The 27,663-nt window shown below is 47.5% G+C and overlaps 1 protein-coding gene across 4 annotated transcripts in view; it reads left to right on the forward strand.

The window, feature by feature from the left end:
- LOC137353065 (neuronal PAS domain-containing protein 3-like) overlaps positions 1-27,663 on the forward strand; it is a 368,847-nt gene that overhangs the window by 307,837 nt on the left and 33,347 nt on the right. For 3 of the 4 annotated variants that reach the window (XM_068019024.1, XM_068019023.1, XM_068019026.1), the window contains 3 exons: positions 11,892-12,066; positions 15,954-16,031; positions 26,816-26,931. In XM_068019024.1, coding sequence (XP_067875125.1) covers positions 11,892-12,066; positions 15,954-16,031; positions 26,816-26,931 — 369 coding nt within the window. The remainder of the gene's footprint in view (positions 1-11,891; positions 12,067-15,953; positions 16,032-26,815; positions 26,932-27,663) is intronic. The other variant, XM_068019025.1, reaches the window with a different exon arrangement.

Consider the following 27,663-nt stretch of genomic DNA (forward strand, 5'->3'; position numbering starts at 1 on the left):
GGGTGGTCACTGTTCGGTCGGAAACAAAGTGATCAATTTTTTTTGCACAGCAAGCTCCCACCAACAGCAATGTGATAATGACCAAATCTACTAATTTTCGATGTTAATTGAGGGATGAAAATATGACCAGGATTCTGGGGAGAACTCCCCTGCTCTTCAGAATAGCAGCCGTGGAATCTTGTGGGCCAGAGATGCAGACCGGTCCTCTGTTTAGTGTCTTATCTGAAAAGCAACACCTCCGACAGTATCCCAGGGGGTGACGGCCTTGATTTTGTGCTCAAGTCTTTGGAGGGGGAGTTGGGACCCAGGGTTCCCCTTTCTTGATACCTAAAGCCATCATTTGGTTGGCAAAAATGTGTGTGTATTTGCTGTTTATGGGGCCTTCCTGTGTGCAGGTTGGATACTACATTTCCGACATTGTTTAGGTCCAAGAATGACAAGATATCAAAAGTACTTCATTATCTGTAAGGCTCTTTGATCATCCTGACGTTGTAAAAAGTAGTGATATTAATGCAAGCCTTTATTTTTTTTTTTTGAAGTGCTTGTCTAGTTTCATCTTCAATGACTTGGCTCTCTTTAATTTGATTGGAGTTCCGCGCTGTTCAGACACTTTTACTAACAACCCTCCGAGATCTCTGCACTCCTCCAGTCTTGCCCCTTGTGCACCTCAATTTTAATCACTCCACTGGGGGAGGTGGTGGTGCAGCGGTAATGTCACTGGACTAGTAATCCAGAGGCCCAGGCTAGTGCTGTGGGGACATGGGTTCGAATTGCGCCAGGGAAGATTGTGCAACTTGAATTCAATTAATAAATCTGGAATTTTTCAAAAAGAAACTAGGCTCACGGTGACCATGAAACCATTGTCAATCATTGTAAAAACCCATCTGGTTCACTATGTCCTTTTGGGGAAGGAAATCTGCCATCTTGACCTGGCCTGGTCTACATGTGACTCCAGACCAATGTGGCTGACTCTTAAATGCCCTCGAAAAAGGCCTAGCGAGCCACTCAGTTCAAGGGCAATTAGGGACAGGCAATAAATGATGGCCTAGCCAGTGACATCCACATCTCATAAATGAATAAGAGAAAAACAATTGGTGGTGGTGCCTTCAGCAGCCTGGGCCTTAATCTCTGGAATCCCCTTGCTAAGCCTCTCCACCCCTCTCCTCCTTTAGGTTTCTCCTCAAAACCTCCCTTTATGACCATGCTTTTGGTCACCTGCCCTAATATCTCCTTATGCGGCTTGGTGCCAAATTTTGATTGACAATGTGGCTCTGAAGCACCTGGAGATGTTTCTAACTACGTGAAAGATGGCATATAAATGCAAGTTGTTGTTGGATGAGGCAGAGTCTAGCTTTGAGCTGATCACCTTGCTAAATTATCTGGCTTAAAACTTGGACTTGAAATTCCACAAAATTATTTCTTTGACAGTTGTTATTCCCCTGTCTGTACCCCCTCCTATTTGAAGTGTTGAGTTTGTACCGAGCTTCCCAAAGGCCCAGTGTGGGGGCTTGGGGGCCTCGCGGAATCTTCTCATATCAGACAGTCTGCGTTTTACAAATTCAACAGCTTGAGTTCAGCCCCCAAGCAATCTCCAGGCAAAGATCACTCAGACTTTGATGAAGTATTCAATTATGATTGAGCGCCGAGCAACAAATACTCATGGGACCCCCAAACCTGAATTTTTCCACCAAAAAAAAAACACTACAGTGTCTGCTCTCAGATGTATGAAAGGTCTGCAGCCTCTTAAGAAATTCATGGATCTCTTCCCGCAAGACGAGCGAGGGAGAGGGATAACAAACTTCTCACCAGCCAAAGAAATTATTAAAAATGTAGCTTGAGGTGTCTGGAGCACATTCTCAATCGAGGGGTTGTCAGACCATATTTAATAATCATTTGTCACTGTGGAATTCCTAGCTTGAAAGTTTATTCAGAGTTATTTTCTTTCTCTCTCTCTCAGGATCCTGAAAATATTGTTCAGATGTGTGTGTGTGTTTGAACGCAGCGGTAATTTTTAATACTACCCGCCCAGCTAGGCTTGCCAACTCTACTGGGCCTTGTTCCTGGGGGTTTCATCACATGACCACCTGCCTTCAACCGCCCCGCCCCCACACTCCTGCCATTGGTCGTCCGCCACGTCCATCGTTATGTGACCCACCTTCCTACACCAATCAGAAAATGTATAGACTCTCCCATTACCCAATTGGATGATTCAGTCAGTCAATCCTTTTTTTCCCCTCCTTTTTGTAACGAACAAACAAAAGCATTCAATGAAATTTTAAAAGCACAATTTATTTGACTGCCCCTGTGATTTCCCTCCTGGAGATAACCCGTTAATTCCTAGAGACTTCAGGCCAATCCGGGAGAGTTGGCAACCTACAGCCTACGCACAGCAGACTGGTGAGTGGTTAAAATTGGCTGGGAGACTTGACTGCTGTTGTCCACATTTGCCACCCCTCACCACATCTGTTCCCACTGTCTTCTGTTTTAACCCACCCTCCTGAGCAGGCAGCAAGGACTCCTATCTGGATCCGGTTGGGTCCTTCTTTAAATATGGCGCCCTTGGGCCCCAACTGATTAGCTTGAATGGGCGGGAAATCGCTGTGACTTCCTGACCAGGTAAAGCTAGTTGGGGTAGAGGGATTGGGTCAACAGAGAAGGGATTTTATGCTGTGGAAGGTTAAAAGATCGTGACTGGGTTTGATGGGGTCAGTGTAGAGAAGATGGTTCCACTTGCAGGCGAGACCAAACTAGGAGCCATAAATATAAGACTGTCATGAATAATTCCAATTGGGAATTCAGGAGAAACTTCTTTACCCAGAGAGCGGTGAGAATGAGGAACTCGCTACCACAAAGAGTGGTTGAGGAGAAAAGCATAAATGCATTTAAGGGGAAGCTAGATAAGCACATGAGGGAGAAAGGAATAGAAGGTTGTGTTGATTGGGTTGGTTGAAGAGGTGGAGGCGCTGGTGGAGCATAGACACCAGTTGGGCCGAATGGCCTGTTACTGTGCTGTAAATACTTTGTAACACTTTCTTTTATCCTCCAGCATGAAGAAAGGATACACTTTAGGAAGGATGTGAGGGTCCTTGAGAGGGTGCAGGGGAGATTTACCAGAATGGTTCCAGGGTTGAGGGATTTTAGCTACAAGGTTAGGTTGGAGAAGCTGGGGTTGTTCTCCTTGAAGCAAAGGAGGTTGAGGGGACATTTGATGCAGGAGCAGCAACATAAAAAAATATCCTGGGGGTTACCATTGACCAGAAACTTAACTGGACCAGCCACATAAATACTATGGCTACAAGAGCAGGGCAGAGGCTGGGAATTCTGCGACAAGTGACTCACCCAAAGCCTGAGCACCATCTACAAGGCACAGGTCAAGAGTGTGATGGAATACTCCCCATTTGCCTGGATGGGTGCAGTTCCAACCATTCTCAAGAAACTCGATGCCATCCAGGACAAAACAGCCCACTTGATCAGCACCCCATTCACACCTGGCTCACAGAGTGTGTACCATCTACAAGATGCACTGCAGCAGCTTGCCAAGGCTCCTTCAACAGCACCTTCCAAACCTGCGATCGCTTCCTCCTAGAAAGACAAAGGCAGCGGTTCCTTTGGGAACACCACCACCTGCAAGTTCCCCACCAAGTCTCACGCCATCCCGATTGGAGATATATCACTGTATCAAAATCATCTCTAACAGCGCTGTGAAAGCTCCTTCAACACACGTGGCCTGCCGCAGGGTCAAGAATGAGGCTCACCACCGCCTTCTCAAGGGCAATTAGGGATGGGCAGTAAATGCTGGCCTTGCATTGGAAATGGAAACATGAGGATGGCGTGGTGCCATGTGTTAGAATGTATTTGGTGGGCTGTAGGTGCCAAACTAAACTCAGAAAGGGACGTCTCCACTTCAGAAGGACAACTGGGTGAGATTAGTTAAAGAACTAAAGTAGGACTAGAACTGAAGCCTGACTTTGGAATAGGCAGGCTGAGAAAATGAATGTCTATCCCTGGTGAGCATTGGCTAATAGATCCTGGGTTTCAGTTAAATTCCAGCAGTTGGCATGAAGATGGTCTTGACCTGTTGTCTATGATGGGTCTCCAGGTCAACTGAATTTGACACGCTTAAATCCATTCCCAATAAAGGAATCTGAAATAAAAACAAGAAATGCTGGAAATACTCAGCAGGTCTGGCAGCATCGGTGGAGAGAGAAGCAGAGTTAACGTTTCAGGTCAGTGACCCTTCATCAAAACTGGTAAATGTTAGAAATGTATTAGGTTTTAAGCAAGTAAAGCGGGGGTGGGGCAAGAGATAACCAAAGAGAAGGTGTTGATAGGACAGGGTCACAGAGAATAACTGACCAGAAGGTCACGGAACAAAGGCAAACGGTATGTTAATGGTGTGCTGAAAGACAAAGCGTTAGTGCAGAGAGGGTGTTAATTGACAGAAAAATGAACAGTCCTTGGCCCCAAGCACAAACATGAAAAAAACAGTGGGTAGGCACAGTAGAAACAAACTAAAATAAAATAAACAAATTTAAATAAATAAATACAAAAGAAAAATAACTAAAAATAAAAAGGTGGTGGGGGGGGGGGGGGGCCTGAGACGCTCTGAAATTATTGAACTCAATGTTCAGTCCGTCAGGCTGTAGTGTGCCTAATCGGTAAATGAGATGCTGTTCCTCGAGCTTGCTTTGATGTTCACTGGAACACTGCAGCAAGCCCAGGACTGAGATGTGAGCGTGAGAGCAAGGCGGGGTGTGTTGAAATGGCAAGCAACCGGAAGCTCAGGGTCCTGCTTTCGGACTGAGCGGAGGAATCTGAAAGCAATCTGAAGGCATGTTTAAACCATTCACAGTCTAATTGCACTAACTTGGCTGTCCGGTCCAGAGGGCTGCAAGGTTTAGTGCATGTGGAAAATTGTAATGTCATACTCGAGGAATCAGATACATGGCCAGCACATTACGGGGATAAGATAAACTATAGCTAAATTGTTTCCATTGTACTTTGCCTATATTTACAAAGGGTAAGGATGACTGATATGAAAAAAAGGATATAGTTCTTTGATATCTCTAGCTACATGTAACGCATGGAGCACACTGATCAGGTTCTAATGTGGTACAGGCTCTGTTCCTATCCTAATCTGTCAATGGCTGGGAATTTATCCTGGCAACAGGAGTCTCAACGCCCGTTAAAAGCGATGCCGAGAACCCTTGCATCACCTCTTTGGTGGGAGGCCCGCCAAATCTTGTGCCAATTAGGCAGTTAAGTGGACGGTGGCAGACCTTCCACGGGAGCAAGGGCCCCCCCCCCCCACCCGCGACAGAAGTCTCGCCCTCAGAGAGCTGCTGGCCAATCAGAGGCCAGCTGCTCCGTAACTGAGCGGCGCCACTGCCTCTGTAGTGCCTGCTGCCAATAGAGCACCCACCCGAAGCCCAGGAGCGGCGCTGGACGCAGGCCACAGGTAGGACAGGGTGGGAGGGGTCTCGCAGGGTGGGGATCACAGGGAGAGGGCGTCGGCAGCAAGGCCACACAGGGGGTGGCTCTCAGCAGGCCCCCCGTTCCCAATGCTGGGTCTGTCGTTCGGGCACTAAGTGCCTTTTAACAAGGGAACCCCCAGCCTCCGCCACCCTCCCCCCCTCCCCCCCCCCCGTCCCCACCCCCAGAGCCGGAAAGCAGCCCGCATGGTATTTTGAGCATGTCTAATTGCGACAGCATTTGGATGAGGCCCTTAATTGGGCATCAATTGCCCAGTTAAAGGCTTCAATTGGCAGTGCAGTGGGAAGGCCCTTTACAGGCCTTCCTGCCCAAGACTTAATTTTGGCAGAGGCAGGAAGGTGGCAGGGTCCTCCCCGGGCACCATCCCACTCAATTTTATGCCCTCCCCAACTCCAAACCCACGTGGGGTGGGGGGAAGCATAAAATTCCCCCCAATATGTTATGAGTTCAGACACAAAAAAAGGTTCGAAAGGCCCGACATCTTTAGCCCAGAGAGACATTGAGTTAAGAGAGGGCCTCAATAAATGAAGTATTAAATCCTGAATATTATAAGTCAGGCACCATAAATATTATCTCGTGGTGAGTAAATTCAAATTGGAAAGTTCTTCATACAAAGTATGATAAATGTTGGGAATAATCTGTGAAACAGTGTTCCAGGAACCCACTGTGGGCTGGGAGAGTTACAATGCCGGAGTGATGGTCTTTTGATGGGATTTTCTTGTGTTTTTCCTGTCTTCTTAATTACAGAAGTCTTTGAGTAATTTGCTCTGGAAGGAATCATGAGTCAGTTGAGCACGCCATTGACACGAATCAGTTCCTCCGTCATCCAACCGTAAACCCCCCCCCCCCCCCCGGCCGCCGATCAAGTACTCTGTTTCTTCCACATTTCATGGGGTCCCCCAAGACTCGGCAGCATCTTATAGCAAACACGGCCGCGCTTAAACCACATCACAACCAGCAAGGTTCACAACTCTCCTAGGGGACCGTCCATGGAAGCAGCAGCAACAGCCATTTTCATGGGTTTAAATCATTTCCCAAAGGTTTCCATCAGTATTCCGCCAAAATTCCAACAGTTGACCGGTAGGAACCCTGTGGAATTTCGGCATCAACATCACTGGGTGCTGCAGCCTGAAACTTGCAGTGTGTGATAAATGCATACTGAATGCATTCAATCCCTTCCTCCACTATTTTAAAGGAGATTCTCATCTATTTCAAAGGGGATGTGATGTGAATGTGTGAAGTGAATAATCATTTCCAAGCTGATATTAAAGGGAAGGAAGACTTTCATTTATATAGCAACCACGGCTCTTTGTGAAGCACTGTTGTATTGTTGGAAATGCAACAGCCATTTTGTGCACAGCAAGCTCCCACAAACAGCAATATGATGGTGACCAGATAATCCGTTTTAGTGATGTTGCCAGAGGGATAAATGTTGTCCAGGACACCCTGCTCTTCATTGAATAACGGCCATGGGATCTTTTACATCCACCCAAGAGGGCAGACGGGGCCTCGGTTTAATGTCTTATCCGAAAGACGGCACCCCCAACAGTGCAGCACTCCTTCAGCACTGGCACTGGCAGTTATGGAAGTTATGTTGAACTTATATAAGGCACCAGTTCAGCCTCAGCTGGAGTACCACATCCAGTTCTGGGCACCGCACTTTAGGAAAGGTGCGAGGGCATTGGAAAGATTGCAGAAAAGATTCACAAGAATGGTTCCAGGGATGAGGAATTTCAGTTATGAAGATAGATTGGAGAAGTTAGGACTGTTTTCCTTGGAGAAGAGAAGGCTGAGAGGTGATTTGATAGAGGCATTCAAAACCATGAAGGGTATGGACAGAATAGATAGAGAGAAACTGTTTCCACTCGTGAAAGGATCGAGAACGAGAGGGCACAGATTTAAAGTATTTGGTAAGAGAAGCAAAATCGATAAGAGGAAAAACGTTTTCACGCAGCGAGTGGTTAAGGTCTGGAATGTGCTGCCTGAGAGTGCGGTGGAGGCAGGTTCAATTGAAGCATTCAAAGGGGAGTTAGACAGTTATATGAAAAGGAAGAATATGCAGGGGTTACGGGGAGAAGGCGGGGGAATGGCACTGAGTGAATTGCTCATTCGGACACGATGGGCCGAATGGCCTCCTTCTGCACTGTAACAATTCTGTGATTCTGTCAGCCTAGATTATGAGTTCAAGTCTCCGTAGTGGGGTTTGACTCGGAGGTGAGAGTGTGACCCACGGCTGTACCACACTGACCCAAGGCACGTCTGCTTAGCTCCCGAGCTGGCCCCTTGAAAAGATTAAAACACCTCATTTATTTTTTTCTCTCTCTCTCTCTCAAGACTCGCTAAACATGCTCTGGACCGGCAGGGTGAAAGCTATCCATTCTGCAGTGTCTCCGTGTGACAGCTGATGTCATTGACCACATGACAGCTGGTGTAATTGATCACATGACATGCATGTAACAAAATGAGGCTTTTCAGGACAGACTCCTAGTGAATTGTATCTCACGGTATTATAATGAAAAATAAGGTGGAAAAGTTGAAAAAAATCTTTCGACTCAGCCCTAATTTATTAGTCTGTCACACGCGTAATTATGCAAAAGATTTTAGCCCTGCTTGTTGACCTTTAATATTCAAAGCAGTCAATACCTGTCTTTAGGGGCTCAGATATGCAGAGGACTGGTGAATATTAATGACATTCTATTCATTCCTTATTCACTGACTGTAGAGGTTAGGTTATTACAGACCAAATGAAGTCAGGCCCTGTCTCAGACCTCTTAATTACTAATGCAGCAGAGAACACAAAAGGAAAAAAATAAACCCATCTGCCTTTTAATATCTGAAGGTGTCTGCGAAGTTTAATACAGGCTTCAATTGTCTTTTTGCCAGTATCAGTTTTGCCTCAGTTGCGTCTCTCTGGGCCCTAAAGGTCATAGGTTCAAGCCCCTTAATCCAGGCTGACATGTCAGTGCAGTACTGAGGGAGTGCTGCACTGTCGAAGGTGCTGTGTTTCGGATAAGATGTTAAGCCGAGACCCCGTCAGCCCTCTCAGGAGGATGTTGAAGATCCCACGGGACCATGTTGAAGACGAATGGGGCGTTCCCCCCCCCCCCATCCCCCCCCCCCCCACCCAAGTTCTCTAGCCATCGCTTATTCTGCAACCAACATCACCTAAAAACAGATTACCTGGCCACTTAGATCATTGCTTGTTGCTGGGATCTTGCTGTGCACACAATGGCTGCCGCTCTGCCTGTACAACAACAGTGACATCTTTTCAAAAGCACCCTGAGGGTGTAGATGGTGCCATGAAGATGCATCGTCTTCCCTCCGCCTCTTCATTGGGATGCAAATGCTCTGCAACATCTTCTCCAAGATGATACCAGAAAATGGGAAAAACTAGGACGGATTTTGAGTGTGGCACTCAGGAACTTTGCAAAGAGGAAGGCAGGTGGCATGGTGGGAAGGTGTCCCAGAGGGTACGAGTGTAATGGCAAGATGTGAAATTCAGTTCAACAAATTTGGTAAGTTGTGGGTTGGCACCAGAAAAAAAAATGTCTGGGTTTTTATAATAAAGCAACAGGTTCATTAATGTCCTTCAGGAAAGGGATCCCATTACCCGTAGCTAGTCTGACCGATATGTTTCTGACATTTAACACCCTCTTATATAGCCTCGCAACCCACTTAATACAGGACAACAAAGGATGTGCAATAAATATGGCTGTGTGGGCATCACCACATTCCCAAAGCAATTTTAAAAATACACTGTAGAGACTTGAGTGCAAAACAGAAGCTGACTCATCAGTATAGTATTGAGGGAGTGCTGCACTGCCGGCATGAAGCATTAAACCTACACCCTGCCAACCCTCTCAGACGGATGTAAAAGATCCCACAGCACTATCTCGGAAAGGGGCAGGGGGAGTTCCTCCTGGTGTCCAAGCCAAGCAGCATTACAAGAAATGGATGAACGTTGCTGTTTTGTGACACTTTGCCGTGTGAAAATTGACTGCCACGTTTCCTACATTACAACAGAAATTCAAAAAGTACTTCATTGGCTGGAAAGCACTTTGGGACGTCCTGTTGTCATGAGAGATTCTATCTAAATGAAAGTTTTCCTTTTATTATTAATAATTTTTTTAAAAACTGACAAATGGCAGATGTTAGGAAAGTTCCGGTGTGAGGATTCGAGAGGACATTTCCTGGCTGTCGATCTGTCCCGGTGAATTTTATTTTGAGGTCCTCCGTGGGTTCGATTTATGGGCCAGGGAGGCAAAGAGAGCAAGTGTGAGAGGAGAAGGCCTACCTAAACGGGTTCCCCGATATCGAGCTGGCTACTGTTACCGAACCAGATCTGCGGCATAATTCAGCAGTGGCTGTAGCCCTTTGTCGAACCGTAAACGGGTTTGCTTCACACTCTGCAGTTCCGACGGTGGAACGGAGTGTGAAGTACTGAGGATGTGCGGCAGGAAAACAGTGGGATATGGGAAATGCCGATTATGGGAGAGTGACTTAGAGGGAATGATTACTGGGATCCATTGGTCTATAAACCTAGACCATCCACCATGCAATAAAATAGTAGTAACTTGCAAAAGGGAATTGGATAAATACTTGAAGGGGAGATTATCAGAGGACTATGGGGAAGGAGCAGGGGAGTGGGACTAACTGGATAGTGCTTTCAAAGTGCTAGTGCAGGGACAATGGGCCGAATGGCCACCTTCTGTTCAGTCTAGTTCTATGATTCTATGATATGCATTTGTAAGAGGGTTTATTTAAAATTCCTGGTTTATATACATTTTATCGAGAGTTCGGGAGCTGCAGTAGGTAGAATACTTCCCTTTCATCTCTGGGTCCTGGGTTCTGATCCAGTCTACCCCTGTCTGCTGGATTATGATCTTTCGGCAGTCAGTTCGAGGCAGTGTCAGTAAAGTTCCAAGTGGATGCAAACTCCCTTGTACAAAGCTGACAGTAACTCAGTAGTAAAGTGTCATTCTCACTCAGGGAGGCCATATGGATGGTCTGTCTGTGTGATACTAGTGCAATAGAATATGCTGTTCTGGGGTCGGAGTTGAGACATACTGTCGAAACAGTGGAGATGAAGCTTTTTTTTTATTCATTCATCGGATGTGGGCGTCACTGGCTATGCCAGCATTTATTGCCCATCCCTAATTGCCCTTGAGAAGGTGGTGGTGCGCTGCCTTCTTGAACCGCTGCAGTCCATGTGAAGTAGGTATACCCACAGTGCTGTTAGGAAGGAGTTCCAGGATTTTGACCCAGCGACAGTGAAGGAACAGCGATATAGTTCCAAGTTAGGTTGGTGTGTGACTTGGACGGGAACTTGCAGGTAGTGGTGTTCCCATGCATCTGCTGCCCTTGTCCTTCTAGATGGCAGAGGACTCGGGTTTGGAAGGTGCTGTCTAAGGAGCCTTGGTGCATTGCTGCAGTGCATCTTGTAGATGGTACACGCTGCTGCTACTGTGCGTCGGTGGTGGAGGGAGTGAATATTTGTGGATGGTGTGCCAATCAAGTGGGCTGCTTTGTCCTGGATGGTGTCGAGCTTCTTGAGTGTTGTTGGAGCTGCACCCATCCAGGCAAGTGAAGAGTATTCCATCACACTCCTGACTTGTGCCTTGTAGATGGTGGACAGGCTTTGGGGAGTCAGGAGGTGAGTTACTCGCCTCAGGATTCCTAGCCTCTGACCTGCTCTTGTAGCCACGGTATCTATATGGCTACTCCAGTTCAGTTTCTGGTCAATGGTAGCCCCTAAGAGGTTGATAGTGGGGGATTCAGCGATGGTAATGCCGTTGAATGTCAAGGGGAGATGGTTAGATTCTCTCTTGTTGGAGATGGTCATTGCCTGGCACTTGTGTGGCGCAAATGTTACTTGCCACTTATCAGCCCAAGCCCGGATATTGTCCAGGTCTTGCTGCATTTCTCAACACTTGTGCACCAGATATGGGATGGCACAATCATAGGATGATAGCAATGAGATCGTCTAAAATCTGCTGCCCATCTCGCACCAAGTCCCGGTCACCCTTTAACCCATGTGTACGCTGGCGTACATTGGCTCCTGGTTAAGAAAACCTCAATCTTAATATTCTCATCCTTGTTTTCAATTCCCTCCTTGGCTTCACCACCTCCCTACCTCTGTAACCTCCTACAACCCTCTGAGATACCCTGCGTTCCTCCATTTCTGACCTCGTGTGTGTCCCCAATTTTCATTTCTCCACCATTGTCAACCGCACCTTTGGATGTCTGGGCCCTCAGCTTTGGAATTCCCTCCCTAAACCTCTCTGTTCTCCTCTAAGACACTTCAAAGGCTTGGTCAGTGAGGTAGGTTTTCAGAAGTGTCTCGTTCCTCGATGATCGCATTCCCTTCGTCAACCTGCCTGTTTCTCTTTCCTGCCCAGGTGGAGCTGACAGGCAGCAGCATGTTCGATTACATTCACCCCGGGGATCACGTGGAAGTGGCAGAGCAGCTGGGGCTGAAACTGCCAAGCGGCCGAGGCCACAGCTCGCAAACCCCCAACGAGGATGGGGCAAGTTCAACGTCTTCCTCCTCCCTTGCTGAGACACCTGAGTCAGGTAAGGACGAGAGTGGTGAATCTGGGGGTGGGGGGGGGTGGTGGAAATGAGTGGGGAAAGGGAGGAGGGGGTGCAAAATGATCAGATGCCATCAAAGGGGTATTGTTTCAGGGGCAAAGGGACGTTAATTGGGTTTCGGACAACAGTTCTAACTCAACTTGTTCTTTCCCAGGCCTCAATACTGTCTAGGGCTCCTCACCTCCCTCAGTCTTCCTTTCACCCTATAATCTAAAGGCTTTGAAAAACCCAAGTTAGATGTCCCCGCTTTCTGATTTAACTCTTTTTCAACCTTGACACTGTCCAACACTCGAGGTCTTTGAAACTAAAGCAAGAAAGAGCTTGCATTGATATAGCACCTTTTACAACTTCGAGACCTCCCAAAGTGCTTCGCAACCAATGAAGTATTTATAAAGTGTAGTCACTGTTGTTATGGAGAAAACGTGGCAGCCAATTGTGCACAGCAAGCTCCCAGAAATAGCAACAAGATAATGACCAGATAATCTGTTTTACATTGCTCAACTTTTGAGGGCTACATGTTGGTCAGGACACTGGGGAGAACTCGCCTGCTCTTCAAAATAGTGGCCGCAGAATCACTCATGTCCACCCGAGGGGTCAGATGGGTGTGAATTAAATGCTTCAATGCCATGTCCTTAAGTGCCTGGCACCAGGATCCCCGTCCCTTTAAGATGGGGATCACGCCTCCAAGAGTTGCCAGCCAATCACAGGCCCGGCAGCTCAGTATTATCGGCAGCGCCACCAGGAGCGGTGGCCACTGCCAGTACTGCAAAAGGTTGTGGACCCAGGCCCAGCACTGGAGACCCAGACCCAAGGTAAGTGAAGAAGCCTCACTGCCGCCCCGGCTGTGGAGGAGGGTTCAGGGAGCTGGAGTTTTTCCCAGCGGGGGTCCCTCTCAGGGCCATATATTGCCCACAGAGGAGGGCTTCCCCCAAGCCCACAGAAAGGTCACCTTGTTTTACTGGGCGAACGCCCTGAGTGGTGGCGGACCCTCCCACCTCCTCCCCAGCCGCCAGTTACAGCCCAACGGTGGCAGGAAGAAGCCCTTAAGTGGCCCATCAATAAGGCTACTTAAGGGCCTCAAGCGCCCTCTGGGCAGGAAGGCTGTCTTCAGCTGCCCCCCCGAAAAAATTGAAGAGCAGAAAAGCACTGGACCATTGCCTTGCCCATCAGTCCATTGAAGTCATTGGCACAATACCAGAAAATGATGGAAATACACAACAAGCGCAGTGGTTAGCACCGCAGCCTCACAGCTCCAGGGACCCGGGTTCGATTCCGGGTACTGCCTGTGTGGAGTTTGCAAGTTCTCCCTGTGTCTGCGTGGGTTTTCTCCGGGTGCTCCGGTTTCCTCCCACAAGCCAAAAGACTTGCAGGTTGATAGGTAAATTGGCCATTATAAATTGTCACTCGTATAGGTAGGTGGTAGGGAAATATAGGGACAGGTGGGGATGTTTGGTAGGAATATGGGATTAGTGTAGGATTCGTATAAATGGGTGGTTGATGTTCGGCACAGACTCGGTGGGCCGAAGGGCCTGTTTCAGTGCTGTATCTCTAATCTAATCTAAAAAAAAAAGGCCCATTGACCACTGAAAGGAAAGCCTGGGTCCCATGTAAGAGTCGGAATGAGGGCTAAGACAATCTCCTCTTAAAGGACCAAGACGTGGACCGCAGATTAAAGCTGCTGGAGATGAGCACAGAGGAGCATCTTGAGTCAATAACTTGAATGTGGCGCTAGGGCGGCACAGTGACACAGTGGTTAGCACCGCAGCCTCACAGTTCCAGGGACCCGGGTTCAATTCTGGGTACTGCCTGTGCGGAGTTTGCAAGTTCTCCCTGTGACCGCGTGGGTTTCCGCCGGGTGCTCCGGTTTCCTCCCACGGCCAAAGACTTTCAGGTTGATAGGTAAATTGGCCATTGTAAATTGCCCCTAGTGTAGGTAGGTGGTAGGGAAATATAGGGACAGGTGGGGATGTTGTAGGAATGTGGGATTAGTGTAGGATTAGTATAAATGGGCGGTTAATGGTCGGCACAGACTCGGTGGGCCGAAGGGCCTGTTTCAGTGCTGTATCTCTAAATAAAAAAAATAAATAAAAAAAAATAAAAAAGACTCTTTATCCAGAGAGTGGTGAGAATCTGGAACTCGCAACCACAGGGAGCGGTCACGGCGAATAGCATAAATGTATTTAAGGGGAAGCTAGATAAGCACATGACGGAGAAAGGAATACAAGGATATGTCAATAGGGTGAGATGAGGAGGGATGGGAGGAGGCTCATGTGGAGCATAAACACCAGCATGGACCAGTTGGGCCGAATGGCCTGTTTCTGTGCTGTAATTTTTGTCATTCGATGTAAAACAAAAACTGTGAAGAGCAGAAAAGACCATTGACAAGTTGCCGAATTGAGGAATAATAATCAAACTGAACTACAGCAACATGAACTGGTCAGTGGTTTGGACGGTGGTCTGCTCACAGGCAGGTTGTGAAAGGGTGTTGGAAATCCAATTGGGGAATAAAGTGGCTCCAAAATTAGAAGAAATTCTAATTCAACCAACGATTTTCAATTATAAACAACACCTTGCACCTGGGACACACCTTAGAGTCTAAAATATTCTATAAAGGCCCCAAAACCTCACTTGGGATGAAGGCAGTGAGTGTAATGAGCCGACTGTGCTGCACTGAAGGGGTTAATTATTTCATTCTTGTGGAAGTGTAAGTTTTTCCCCGCAAGGATTACCGCCTCAGAAGCTGAATAGGGTGACAGGCCCAGGCATGGCCCACATTCCTCTCAACTGTCATTACTTCACGCAGAATGTCAGGGGAATTAATTAGTTACGATCTGAAGCAATGCAAGACAGAGAGGTTAACTGCTTGTGTTTAATGGAAAAATTATTCTCTGTAGAGCGTGGGGAAGGGCCATCAGTTGATCCCTTTTGAGTTCCATTTTTTCCCACCAATACAGCGCTCTGAATTATCCTGGGAAGACTCCAAATGAAAGTTGACATTGTGGCTCACTCCAAACTGTGCCGCACCGGGTGCTACCCAGATATCAGAGGCCCAGGGCACCATGTCTGATAGGGACAAGAGGAGGCCATTCAGCCTCTTGAGCGACCGTGGCTGATGTGTATCTTAACTTCATCTTCCTGTCTTGGTTCTGTAACCCTTAATGCCCTTGCCTAACAAACATCTCAATTTCAAAACTGTTAATTGACCCCAGCCGCAACAGTTATTTGGGGCGAGAGATTTCCAGATTTCCACTACCCTGAACGGCCTGGCTCTAATTTGAAGGTTATGCTCCTTGTTCTGGACTCCCCCCAACCGAGGAAATAGTTTCTCTCTATCTACCTCATCAAATCTTTCAATAATCTTAACACCTCAATTAGGTCGCCCGTAAATCCTCTATATAGATGCCAATACAAGCCTAGTCTACAGAGAAGTCTTATAGGAGGTTTTATAAAACCTTAGATTGGTATACAGTCAATGGAGCCATCGAGTTATTTATGGCACTGAAGGAGGCTGTTCAGCCCATCGAGTCCATGCCAGCTCTCCACGGAGCTGCGCTGTCAGTCCTGTTCCCGCCCCCGATCCCCGAAGCCCGGTAAGTCTATTTCCTTCAAGTGGCCATCCAATTTCCTTATCAAATCATTGATTGTTTCTGCATCCACCACCCTCATGGGCAGCGGGTTGCCGGTCATTCCTACCCGCTGTATAAAAAAGTTCTTCCTCATATTCCCCCGACAGCTTTTGCCCAAAACTATCAATCTGTGTCCGTCTGCCATCAGTTAATGGGAACAGTTTTTCCTTGTCTAACCTATCTATGCCTGTCATAATCTTGTACACCTCTATTAAATCTCCCCTCAATCTCCTTTGCTCCAAGGAGAACAACCCCAGCTTTTCCAACCTAACCAAGTAACGAAAATCCCCCATCCCTGGAACTATTCTGGTAGATCTTCTGGTAAGTCTTCTACCTATTATGTGATTTCATTGAGGGTGCGTTATTCCTGTCCATACCTCTTCCTTCCTGTTGTCATGATTTGCGGTTGCACATTTCTGTCAATATTCCCCATTGAAATTGCTATGTCAACATTACTCATTCAACTTTGCTATGCTAACTGTCACAATGAATTGGCAGGCTCTGGCCACTCAGTGGCGCTATAGAGAAATTTTCTAAAGTCTTGCAACTCCATTGCCATCTTGTGTTTTATTAGAGTCGTAGAGTTATACAGCACAGAAACAGGCCCTTCGGCCCATTGTGTCTATGCCGGCCATCAAGCACCTAACTATTCTATTCCCATTTTCCAGCACTTGACCCGTAGCCAAGTATTATAAAAAAATGTATTCACCATCTGACCATGGACAATTTCCCCACTCCTAAGTACCTCATTTTAAATTCACATAGGCCATTCAACCATGGGGTAGGTGAGTGGAGCCCATGAGGAACATTTGGCTGTTGCTGGACCCCATTGTCTTTGTCTGTCTATAGCTTATTGTATTGTCTCTGAGGTGCACAGTATAGAGTCTAACAAATAGTTGCCCTGAGATAAGGATGGACCCCTTGCAACCAAGCTTTGTGCAACTGAGAGGCTATTAAGAGTCACATGTAGGCAGGTACGGTGTCTGGTAGGTTCCAGTTTGGTTTCCATAATAGTCTGGCTGCTTATTTTTCTGGTTCTACCTCACAGGAGATCTGTGCACCATGGTGGGATTTGAACTCGTAACCTGTGGGCTAAACATCCTGTACCTCAGCTACACTACCTGATTCCTTAGAATTCCCACATTGATTTGCTTTGCAACCTGTCAGAGTGATAGGATGTTTCCCCTGGCTGTGGGGTTCTAGAACCAGGGGACACAGTCTCCGAATAAGGGGCAGGCCATTTAGGACTGAGATGAGGAGGAATTTCTTCACTCAGCGCAGAACTGAGGGAGCACTGCGCTGTTGGAGGCACCATCTTTCAGATACAATGTTAACACCAAGCCCTGCCTGCCTGAAGGGAACAATTCCATTGACATGCTTTGAAGGAAAGCAGGGCATCTTTCTGATATCATCTACCTCGATCAATGCAGATTGATTGTGGACTCGTGCTGTGCCCAGCCACACTGCTGGATCACCCTACAACACAACACAACATTTGAATTGTAATTCATTTTCTGTGAAGAATATTGCCATGTACTGATGATGCAAAAGGTGCTTTTATAAAAAGCAAATCTATCTTTCTTGCTTTCTATTGTGTAAATAAAAAGGCTGATCAAAATTAAGAAAGCTCTAACACCCTCGCAAAGGCCACTCAAACTTTTCTCTCTCTGTTTTAATTACATTGCCCAAACCCCTCCTGTGACTCTCTGCCTCTAAGCATACTCCCAGCTTTTGTTTTTTAATTTGGAGAAGTGCATCATTATATTTAAAAATTCTTGGGGCAGTTCAATTTTAAAACTCACGTCTTCCAAACAACAAAATGCAATTTAATCCTGATAAACACAGAACCGGAAATGTTCCACTTGAATCAAGCTCGCTGTGACTCCAGGTGAAAACATAACCCATTTGCAATTCTCTGTCCTACGGCCCATTTAATCATCCAGTCAGTGACTCACCACATGCAACAGAAACGCAGAACTAATAAAGATATTTCACTTAAAGTGACTGGATCTCAACATTGCTGCTGCTTTGGCAGGACTTTTGGCTGCACATTAGCATTTAACACAGAGGGGATTGTACATTGGGACATTGTTAAATTAAGAATTGAAAGTAATGGGAGTGAAAAGCAAGCATTTGGTCAGTTGGGATGCCATAGAGTGGGAGTGAATGGGAAGTGGGTTGGTCTGTTGTGATTGTATGCATGGGAGTGAACGGGAAGGGGTTTGGTCCATTGGGATTGTATACAATGGGAGCGAATGGGAAGCGGGTTGGTCCATTGGAACTGGACACAGCGGGAGTGAATGGGAAGGGGTTTGGTCCATTGGGATTGTATACAATGGGAGTGAACGGGAAGCGGCTAGGTCCATTGGGATTGTATGCAATGGGAGTGAATGGGAAGTGGGTTGGTCTATTGGGATTGTACACAGCGGGAGTGAATGGGAAGGGGTTTGGTCCATTGGGACTGTACACAGCGGGAGTGAATGGGAAGGGTTTTAGTCCATTGGGACTGTACACAGCGGGAGTGAATGAGAAGGGGTTTGGTCCATTGGGACTGTACACAGCGGGAGTGAAAGGGAAGAGGTTTGGTCCATTGGGATTGTACACAGCGGGAGTGAATGGGAAGGGGTTTGGTCCATTGGGATTGTACACAGCGGGAGTGAATGGGAAGGGTTTGGTCCATTGGGATTGTATACAATGGAGTGAACGGGAAGGGGTTTGGTCCGTTGGGATTTTATACAATGGGAGTGAATGGGAAGTGGGTTGGTCTATTGGGATTGTGTACAGTGGAGTAATGGGAAGGGGTTTTTGTCTATTGGGATTGTGTACAGTGGAGTAATGGGAAGGGGTTTGGGTCTATTGGGATTGTACAGTGGGAGGAATGGGAAGGGGTTTGGGTCTATTGGGATTGTGTACTGTGGGAGGAATGGGAAGGGGTTTGGGTCTATTGGGATTGCGTACAGTGGGAGGAATGGGAAGGGGTTTGGGTCTATTGGGATTGTGTACTGTGGGAGGAATGGAAAGGGGTTTGGGTTCATTGGGATTGTGTGCAGTGGGAAGAATGGGAAGGAGTTTGGGTCTATTAGGATTGTGTGCAGTGGGAGGAATGGGAAGGGGTTTGGGTCTATTGGGATTGTGTACAGTGGGAGGAATGGGAAGGGGTTTGGGTCTATTGGGATTGTGTGCAGTGGGAGGAATGGGAAGGGGTTTGGGTCTATTGGGATTGTGTACAGTGGGAGGAATAGGAAGGGGTTTGGGTCTATTGGGATTGTGTACAGTGGGAGGAATGGGGAAGGGTTTGGGTCCATTGGGATTGTGTGCAGTGGGAGGAATGGGAAGGGGTTTGGGTCTATTGGGATTGTGTACAGTGGGAGGAATGGGAAGGGTTTGATCGATTGGGATTGTACAGTGGGAGGAATGGGAAGGGGTTTGGGTCTATTGGGATTGTACAGTCGGAGGAATGGGAAGGGTTTGGGTCTATTGGGATTGTACAGTGGGAGGAATGGGAAGGGGTTTGGGTCCATTGGGATTGTGTGCAGTGGGAGGAATGGGAAGGGGTTTGGGTCTATTGGGATTGCGTACAGTGGGAGGAATGGGAAGGGGTTTGGGTCTATTGGGATTGTGTGCAGTGGGAGGAATGGGAAGGAGTTTGGGTCTATTGGGATTGTGTGCAGTGGGTGGAATGGGAAGGGGTTTGGGTCTATTGGGATTGTGTACAATGGGAGGAATGGGAAGGGGTTTGGGTCTATTGGGATTGTGTGCAGTGGGAGGAATGGGAAGGGGTTTGGGTCTATTGGGATTGTGTACAGTGAGAGGAATGGGAAGGGGTTTGGGTCTATTGGGATTGTGTGCAGTGGGAGGAATGGGAAGGGGTTTGGGTCTTTTGGGATTGTGTGCAGTGGGAGGAATGGAGAGGGGTTTGGGTTCATTGGGATTGTACAGTGGGAGGAATGGGAAGGGGTTTGGGTCTATTGGGATTGTGTGCAGTGGGAGGAATGGGAAGGGGTTTGGGTCTATTGGGATTGTGTACAGTGGGAGGAATGGGAAGGGGTTTGGGTCCATTGGGATTGTGTGCAGTGGGAGGAATGGGAAGGGGTTTGGGTCTATTGGGATTGTGTGCAGTGGGAGGAATGGGAAGGGGTTTGGGTCTATTGGGATTGTGTGCAGTGGGAGGATTGGAAAGGGGTTTGGGTTCATTGGGATTGTACAGTGGGAGGAATGGGAAGGGGTTTGGGTCTATTGGGATTGTGTACAGTGGGAGGAATGGAAGGGATTTGGGTCCATTGGGATTGTGTACAGTGGGAGGAATGGAAAGGGTTTGGGTCTATTGGGATTGTACAGTGGGAGGAATGGGAAGGGGTTTGGGTCTATTGGGATTGTACAGTGGGAGGAATGGGAAGGGGTTTGGGTCCATTGGGATTGTGTGCAATGGTAGGAATGTGAAGGGTTTGGGTCTATTGGGATTGTACAGTGGGAGGAATGGGAAGGGGTTTGGGTCTATTGGGATTGTGTACAGTGGGAGGAATGGGAAGGGGTTTGGGTCTATTGGGATTGTACAGTGGGAGGAATGGGAAGGGGTTTGGGTCTATTGGGATTGTACAGTGGGAGGAATGGGAAGGGGTTTGGGTCTATTGGGATTGTACAGTGGGAGGAATGGGAAGGGGTTTGGGTCCATTGGGATTGTACAGTGGGAGGAATGGGAAGGGGTTTGGGTCTATTGGGAGTGTACAGTGGGAGGAATGGGAAGGGGTTTGGGTCTATTGGGAATGTACAGTGGGAGGAATGGGAAGGGATTTGGGTCCATTGGGATTGTGTGCAGTGGGAGGAATGGGAAGGGTTTGGGTCTATTGGGATTGTACAGTGGGAGGAATGGGAAGGGGTTTGGGTCTATTGGGATTGTGTACAGTGGCAGGAATGGGAAGGGGTTTGGGTCTATTGGGATTGTACAGTGGGAGGAATGGGAAGGGGTTTGGGTCTATTGGGATTGTACAGTGGGAGGAATGGGAAGGGGTTTGGGTCCATTGGGATTTTGTGCAGTGGGAGGAATGGGAAGGGTTTGGGTCTATTGGGATTGTACAGTGGGAGGAATGGGAAGGGGTTTGGGTCTATTGGGATTGTACAGTGGGAGGAATGGGAAGGGATTTGGGTCTATTGGGATTGTCCAGTGGGAGGAATGGGAAGGGGTTTGGGTCCATTGGGATTGTGTGCAGTGGGAGGAAAGGGAAGGGTTTGGGTCTATTGGGATTGTACAGTGGGAGGAATGGGAAGGGGTTTGGGTCTATTGGGATTGTACAGTGGGAGGAATGGGAAGGGGTTTGGGTCCATTGGGATTGTACTGTGGGAGGAATGGGAAGGGGTTTGGGTTCTTTGGGATTGTACAGTCGGAGGAATGGGATTGGTTTGGGTCTATTGGGATTGTGTACAGTGGGAGGAATGGGAAGGGGTTTGGGTCTATTGGGATTGTGTACAGTGGGAGGAATGGGAAGGGGTTTGGGTCCATTGGGATTGTGTACAGTGGGAGGAATGGGAAGGGGTTTGGGTCTATTGGGATTGTGTGCAGTGGGAGGAATGGGAAGGGGTTTGGGTCTGTTGGGATTGTGTACAGTGGGAGGAATGGGAAGGGGTTTGGGTCCTTTGGGATTGTACAGTCGGAGGAATGGGATTGGTTTGGGTCTATTGGGATTGTGTACAGTGGGAGGAATGGGAAGGGGTTTGGGTCTATTGGGATTGTGTACAGTGGGAGGAATGGGAAGGGGTTTGGGTCCATTGGGATTGTGTACAGTGGGAGGAATGGGAAGGGGTTTGGGTCTATTGGGATTGTGTGCAGTGGGAGGAATGGGAAGGGGTTTGGGTCTGTTGGGATTGTGTACAGTGGGAGGAATGGGAAGGGGTTTGAGTTCATTGGCCTCGGATCAACAATGTCTTTTACAATGCTTCTCCCCAATTTTCTGCCCTTTCTCCTTTTCTGAAGACGTTGATTCATGTGAGGTTCATTTCCTCAAATACCCATCACAGCCAACCCAGAACTTGTGCTCGGCATTTAATGCACCTAGCAAGAGGGGAGATGGTGGTAATGCCACTGAACTAGTAATCCAGAGGTCCAGGCTAATGCCCTGGTGACAAACCCTACCATTGGCAGCTGGTGGAATTTAAATTTAACTAAATAATAAATTCAGTTAATTACTTTTTAAAAATCTGGAATTGAAAGCTAGTCTCAGTAATGGTACCATGAAACTATCATCATTTGTCGTGCAAACCGACCTTGTTCACTAATGTCCTTTTGGGAAGGAAATCTCCCATCTTTACCCGGTCTGGCCTACATGTGACTCCAGACCGACAGCAATGTGGTTGACTCTTAACTGCCCTCTGAATTGGCCGAGCAAGACACTCAGTTGTCAAGGGCAGTTAGGGATGGGAAACAAATGCTGGCCTTGCCAGTGACGCCCACATCCCATGAAAGAATTTTTTTAAAGCGCTTTGGGATGTGAAAGGCGCTGTATAAATGCAAACGTTTTCACTTTCGTCCACTCTCAGATCTCTTAAAGTAAACAAGTCAGTGAAGATTTACTCAGAGCATCTCAGTCCTTGCTGGTTGATCTGTGCACTTCCTACGAGGCAGTCAGAAAATCCTGCATTCCCATCAAGGAGCCCCGTTGGAAGGGAAGGGGGGTTCGAAAATCAGTGCTACCCTTGTTGCCTTCCTTCCTCCTTTCAGCATGGTTTCCCATGAGATTGGTGAAGTGCCCCCTCTTATATATCGCATATATTTGTCCTCAACACAGCCAGATTTATTGTATGCACGTAAACACACAAGGAAATATTAATAAAATGTGTCTGACCCGTCTAATCTTTATTATTCTTTTTATTTTAATTTCTACAACTAATTAAAGATTCATAAGAATTATGAGAGAAAGTATGAACTACAAAGCCATAGCCTGAAGCAGTCCGAATTTCGCAGTGCAGCTGTAGGCTCTTAGAATGGAATTTATCCAATCTTTTTTTAGGCTGTCGGGATGGTCCTAGTTCCAACAGATTGAGGCTGCGGCAAATCCAACAACATAATCCTTTCTCCTTTCTCCCAGAGAATGCTGGCTCATTACTATCCTCTATTCCTTTCCCTTCTCTCCTTCCCAAAAACCCCTCAGTTTCCTCCCCTCCTTGCAGCATTGAAGGAGGCCATTCAGCCCATTGTGTCTATGCCAGATTTGGGAAGAGCTCTCCAATGGGTCCCAATCCCCCCCCCCCCCCCCCTATTCTTTCCCCATAGCCCTGGAAATTTCTCCTTTTCAAGTATCTATCCCGTTCCATTTTGGAAATTAGAACGTTTCAAAAAAAATAGAAGCAGCAGTAAGCCATTCGGCCCCTTGCTCTACTCCGCCATTCAGTAAGACGATGGCTGATCTTCTATCTGCGCACCGATTCCCTTAATATCCCAAAAGTCTGTCGATCCACTGAGAATCCACAGCTCTCTGCCGTAGGGCTACCACTGAATTGTCTTCAGTTGCCCCTTCAGGCAGTGTGTTCCCAATGTGGAATTTACGCAGGATCACCTCCCTGGCTGTGAGCACTCACCTGTGCTCCCTTCGCCCTCACCCTCATCCCCCAGTGTCTGAGTCCAGACAGTAAGTGTCATTAGGCGATTCAACTTTGGGAGCATCGTAGCCTAGCTTGACGCTGCCCCCAACAGCCGTCCAACTCCCAAACACTTTCCGACGAGGTGGATGGAATCCTGCCCGGATAATGAGCAGGACCTTTTCCCCTCATTATGCCAATGAAAGTACATGTACAGGCGGTACCCTGGCTGGAATGTGCCAGCTCAGCACAGAAAGGGAAGTCAACTTGATCAGCAGGACCCAATTCCCCAGGGGCAATGATCACTGACTAAACCCTACAGGGTAATCGATAATTTGCTTCAGTTGAAAACCTGTATTCCCATTCTTTCCTAGATATTCCCATTTATTACAGAGTCTACATCACAGAAAGATGCCATTTAGTTGGCTGGTGTGTTTATACTCCACCCGAGCCTCCTCGCACTCTACGTACCTCCTCCCACCCTCCCCCCCCCCCCCCCCCAAGTCCCTCGACCCCCTTCTCTCCCTCGTGTACACATTAAGCCTCCCTTTAAAATGCACCAGTGCGATTCGCATCAACAGAGGTAGTAGAGGCAGGAACCCTCACAACATTTAAGAAGTATTTAGATGAGCACTTGAAACGCCATAGCATACAAGGCTACGGGCCAAGTGCTGGAAAATGGGATTAGAATAGTTTGGTGCTTGATGGCCAGCACAGACACGATGGGCCGAAGGGCCTGGTTCTGCGCTGTATAACCCTATGACTCTAACAACCTCGTGGTAGTGAGTTCCACATTCTCACCACTTTCTCTGTAAATAAATTCCTCCTACATTCTTTCCGTGATCTGTTCATGGCTATTTCATATTTATACTGCGTTGTTCAGGACTCGACCACAAGTGGAACAAGTTCTTCTACATGCATCCGACCGAACCCTCTTCAAAACTTTAAAGCTCTCTATCGGGTCTCCGCTTCTCCAGGGAAAAGAGCCCCCGCCTGCTCAGTCTTTCCCCGTAGTTAATTGTGGAGTATCCTTGTTGATCTTTTCTGCACTTTCTCCAGTGGCTGTATACCATTTTTGTTTGGAGACCAGAACTGCACACAGTGCTCCAAGTGTGGTCCAACCAAGGTCCCCTATAATCTAACATTACCTCCCTACTTTTGGGGCTCAAATCCTTCAGCAATGAACCCCAGAACTTTTCAGCTCAGATCAGACATCCTATTCCACATTTCTTTTTCCTTGTGGGAGTTGGAAAGGGCATTGGAGCAAATAATTCTGTCCATTTTTTTCATGTTAAAGGCAGAAAGTTCTGACAGAACACGAAGTTGCAGGTCTAGAACTGGGGGTCACGGTTTAAAATTAAGGGGTCGCCCGCCCATTTAAGACAGAGATGAGGAGAAATGTTTTCTCTCAGGGTCGTGAGTCTTTGGAACTCTCTTCCTCAAAAGGTGGTGGAAGCAGAGTCTTTGAATATTTTCAGGCAGAGGTAGATAGATTCTTGAAAAGCAAGGGGGTGGGAAATTATCGGGGGTAGGTGGAAATGTGGAGTCGAGATTACAATCGGATCAGCCCTCATTGAATTGTATGGTGGAACAGGCTCGAGGGGCCGAGTGGCCCTACTCCTGCTCCTGATTCATATGTTTGTATGAAACTGTTTGAGGTCGATTGATTATACGGAAATTGTCACAACGCTTCCTTCTCAGTTCAGTGGGTCTGATACCCATCCCAGTGTGGTACTGAGCAACTGAGAAAGGCCTCAGATTTAACCTTTGGTCAGTGCTGACCAGATCATGCAACGTTATGTACACAACGATTGATCCAAAATGCCCCGGACTAGGATAAAATACCAGCCAAAGTTCCTGTTTCTGATCGCTATCCTTTTCCTACAATTGGTTCTCGAGAAGCAGACAATGTTGCCGAGGATTCATCGATTGCCCGTCCCTAGTTGACTTGAGAAATCCTCCTTGAGTAACCGAGCGTAACAAATTATTTACAGCACAGAAACAGGCCATTCGGCCCAACAGGTGCATGCTGGTGTTTGATGCTCCCCTTTCTCGGTCACTTCAGAAGACATAAGGATTCAACCGTGTAACGTGGGACTGGAGTCACGTGTAGCCCAGGCTGCTAAGGGATGGCGTGTTTCCCTTTTCTGAAGGACATGAGTTGAACCAGTTGGTTTTGCCTGAATCAAGCTCATCTGTGATGCTGCTTCCCTCACTGGTGGCGTAGTGACAGTGTCGTTGGACTAGTAAACCACAGGCCCGGGCTATTGCCCTGGGGACAGGGGGTTCAAATCCCAGCACGGCAGCTGGTGGAATTTAAATGTAATAAGTAAAAATCTGGAATTGGAAGCTCGTTACAATAATGATGGCCATGAAATTATCATTGTCGTAAAAACCCATCTGGTTCACTAATGTCCTTGAGGGAAGGAAATCTGCTGTCCTTACTCGGTCTGGCCTACATGTGACTCCAGACCCACAGCAATGTGGCTGACTCTTAACTGCCCTCCGAAGTGTCCGCTCCATTGTCAAGGGCAATTAGGGATGGGCAACAAATGCTGGCCTTGCCAGCGACACCCTAGTCCCATGAAAGAATTTAAAAAAACACTCTGCCTCACATGTTGAATGGGGGAATCCCAACTCCAAACTGTTTGTTTATAATTAAGGTACCTTTTCCTAAATCTGAGCTGAACTGTCACTGTGACCGATAGTGGAGCTCAAAGCCCCCAAAAGAGGAAGGTTGAAGCCCACACTTTTTGAAGCACCCGCTCCCCCTTCCTCAGTGATCTCCAATTAGTGCAACATTCCACCAAATAGGCTAATAGACAGGTGAGCACTCCGTTCCCAGGCCTTTGCCAGTGGTAGCCTGGAACTGATTGCTCACTGAGGGGAGGTTGGGAATGGTCCAGAATGGCTCAATTGTCACTCTCTTCCCTCCTAATGGGGGAATCGGCCCCTCAGTTAATTGGTTAATATTGGAATTCATGCAGCTTAAGTATGAAATTGGCTACCCGGCCAATGATATTAGATAAGATGATGTCACCTTGAGTAGATAACGATTGAAGAAGGGATATTGGAATTGATGGGTGGTGGTGAGTAATGTTGCACGGAGAGAATGTGGCCTTCGATAAATAGATAATGGATAATTACTCAGAGAAATTGAACTGTAACTGAACAGGGGGCCCAATAACTGAGCGATATTGGTTGGATCAATTGGTGTTGAATAGACTCCACTGAAGTCACTTATATTGGGTAGAGATTGGGCTTAATAGTGATTGTTATTGGTTAGACGGGGAAAGCAATGCTGGGTAAACAGCGAGCTAGTGATATTGTACCGATACTGCCTGAAGATTGTCATTGGGTGGAATCGACAGTGGTGCCGAATAGTTTGCCAGTCTTTGTATTTATTACCGAGAAATGTTCTTGAAATAAACAAAATAGCTCAGTCGCATGTCACTAATTACACAATGTGGGACTGGGCTCATTCATTAGGGTCATTGTCGACTCACCCCTTATAATTCGCTTACTGATTTTCACAGACTCTGGGAGTCCCAGTCTCCTGGGCGATGACAACATGTTGGAACGAACCTTCTTCATTCGCATGAAGTCGACACTGACAAAACGAGGAGTCCATATAAAATCTTCAGGATACAAGGTGAGCGGTGGAAATCACTCACATGGGGCTGTGACTCCCTGGCAGGGGGCTACTTTAGCCTGGCTGTTGTGAGACAAGTTACATTCACACCAGTAACTCGGGCCGGGGCGATTTTACCGGCCCCCAGATGGCGGGCTAGAAAGCGGGGGGGACCAATAAAATACCAGGGAGCTGCGCCGAGAGGGGTCCCTGACGCAGACCCGCCAGTGGGCCATTTGTCCTGCGGTGGGAACAGCACTGGCTGGGCCATGTGTCCACCAGAGGCGGGTGGCCAGTTTGAATAATTAAAGGCCCAATTGAGGCCCAGGCCGGGAGTGCCCCCCCCCCCTCCCAGGACAGACAGTGTGCCCTCTCGATAAGTCAAATCCCAGTCAGCCAGATGAGGGTGAGAAAGCAGTGGGTAAATCCCCCATGCTCCATGATAACTGTTTCCACCCTCCCCCGCCTCTTCCCCTCCCCCCCCCCCCACACACCCCCACCCCAGCCTAGTTTATGCCTGACAGGGGGATTGCAATTCAAGGCTGATTTCAGATTTTTACTACAAGGGCGGATATGTTTTATTGAATATTAATTGGGGATGAGTGCCCATTTAAGCTTCTATGTCTGCAAAAGTCTAACTGTGGAAAAGCAGGAAGCTGGACTTTGGAACTGGAGAGGCCACTTGGGAAATGCTGAATGTTCTTCTGACTTGACGGAGGTAAAATGTTGCGTCTCCAACCCTCTCATCTCTCA

Source organism: Heterodontus francisci, chromosome 40, assembly GCF_036365525.1.
Source record: "Heterodontus francisci isolate sHetFra1 chromosome 40, sHetFra1.hap1, whole genome shotgun sequence".
Lineage (NCBI taxonomy): Eukaryota > Metazoa > Chordata > Chondrichthyes > Heterodontiformes > Heterodontidae > Heterodontus > Heterodontus francisci.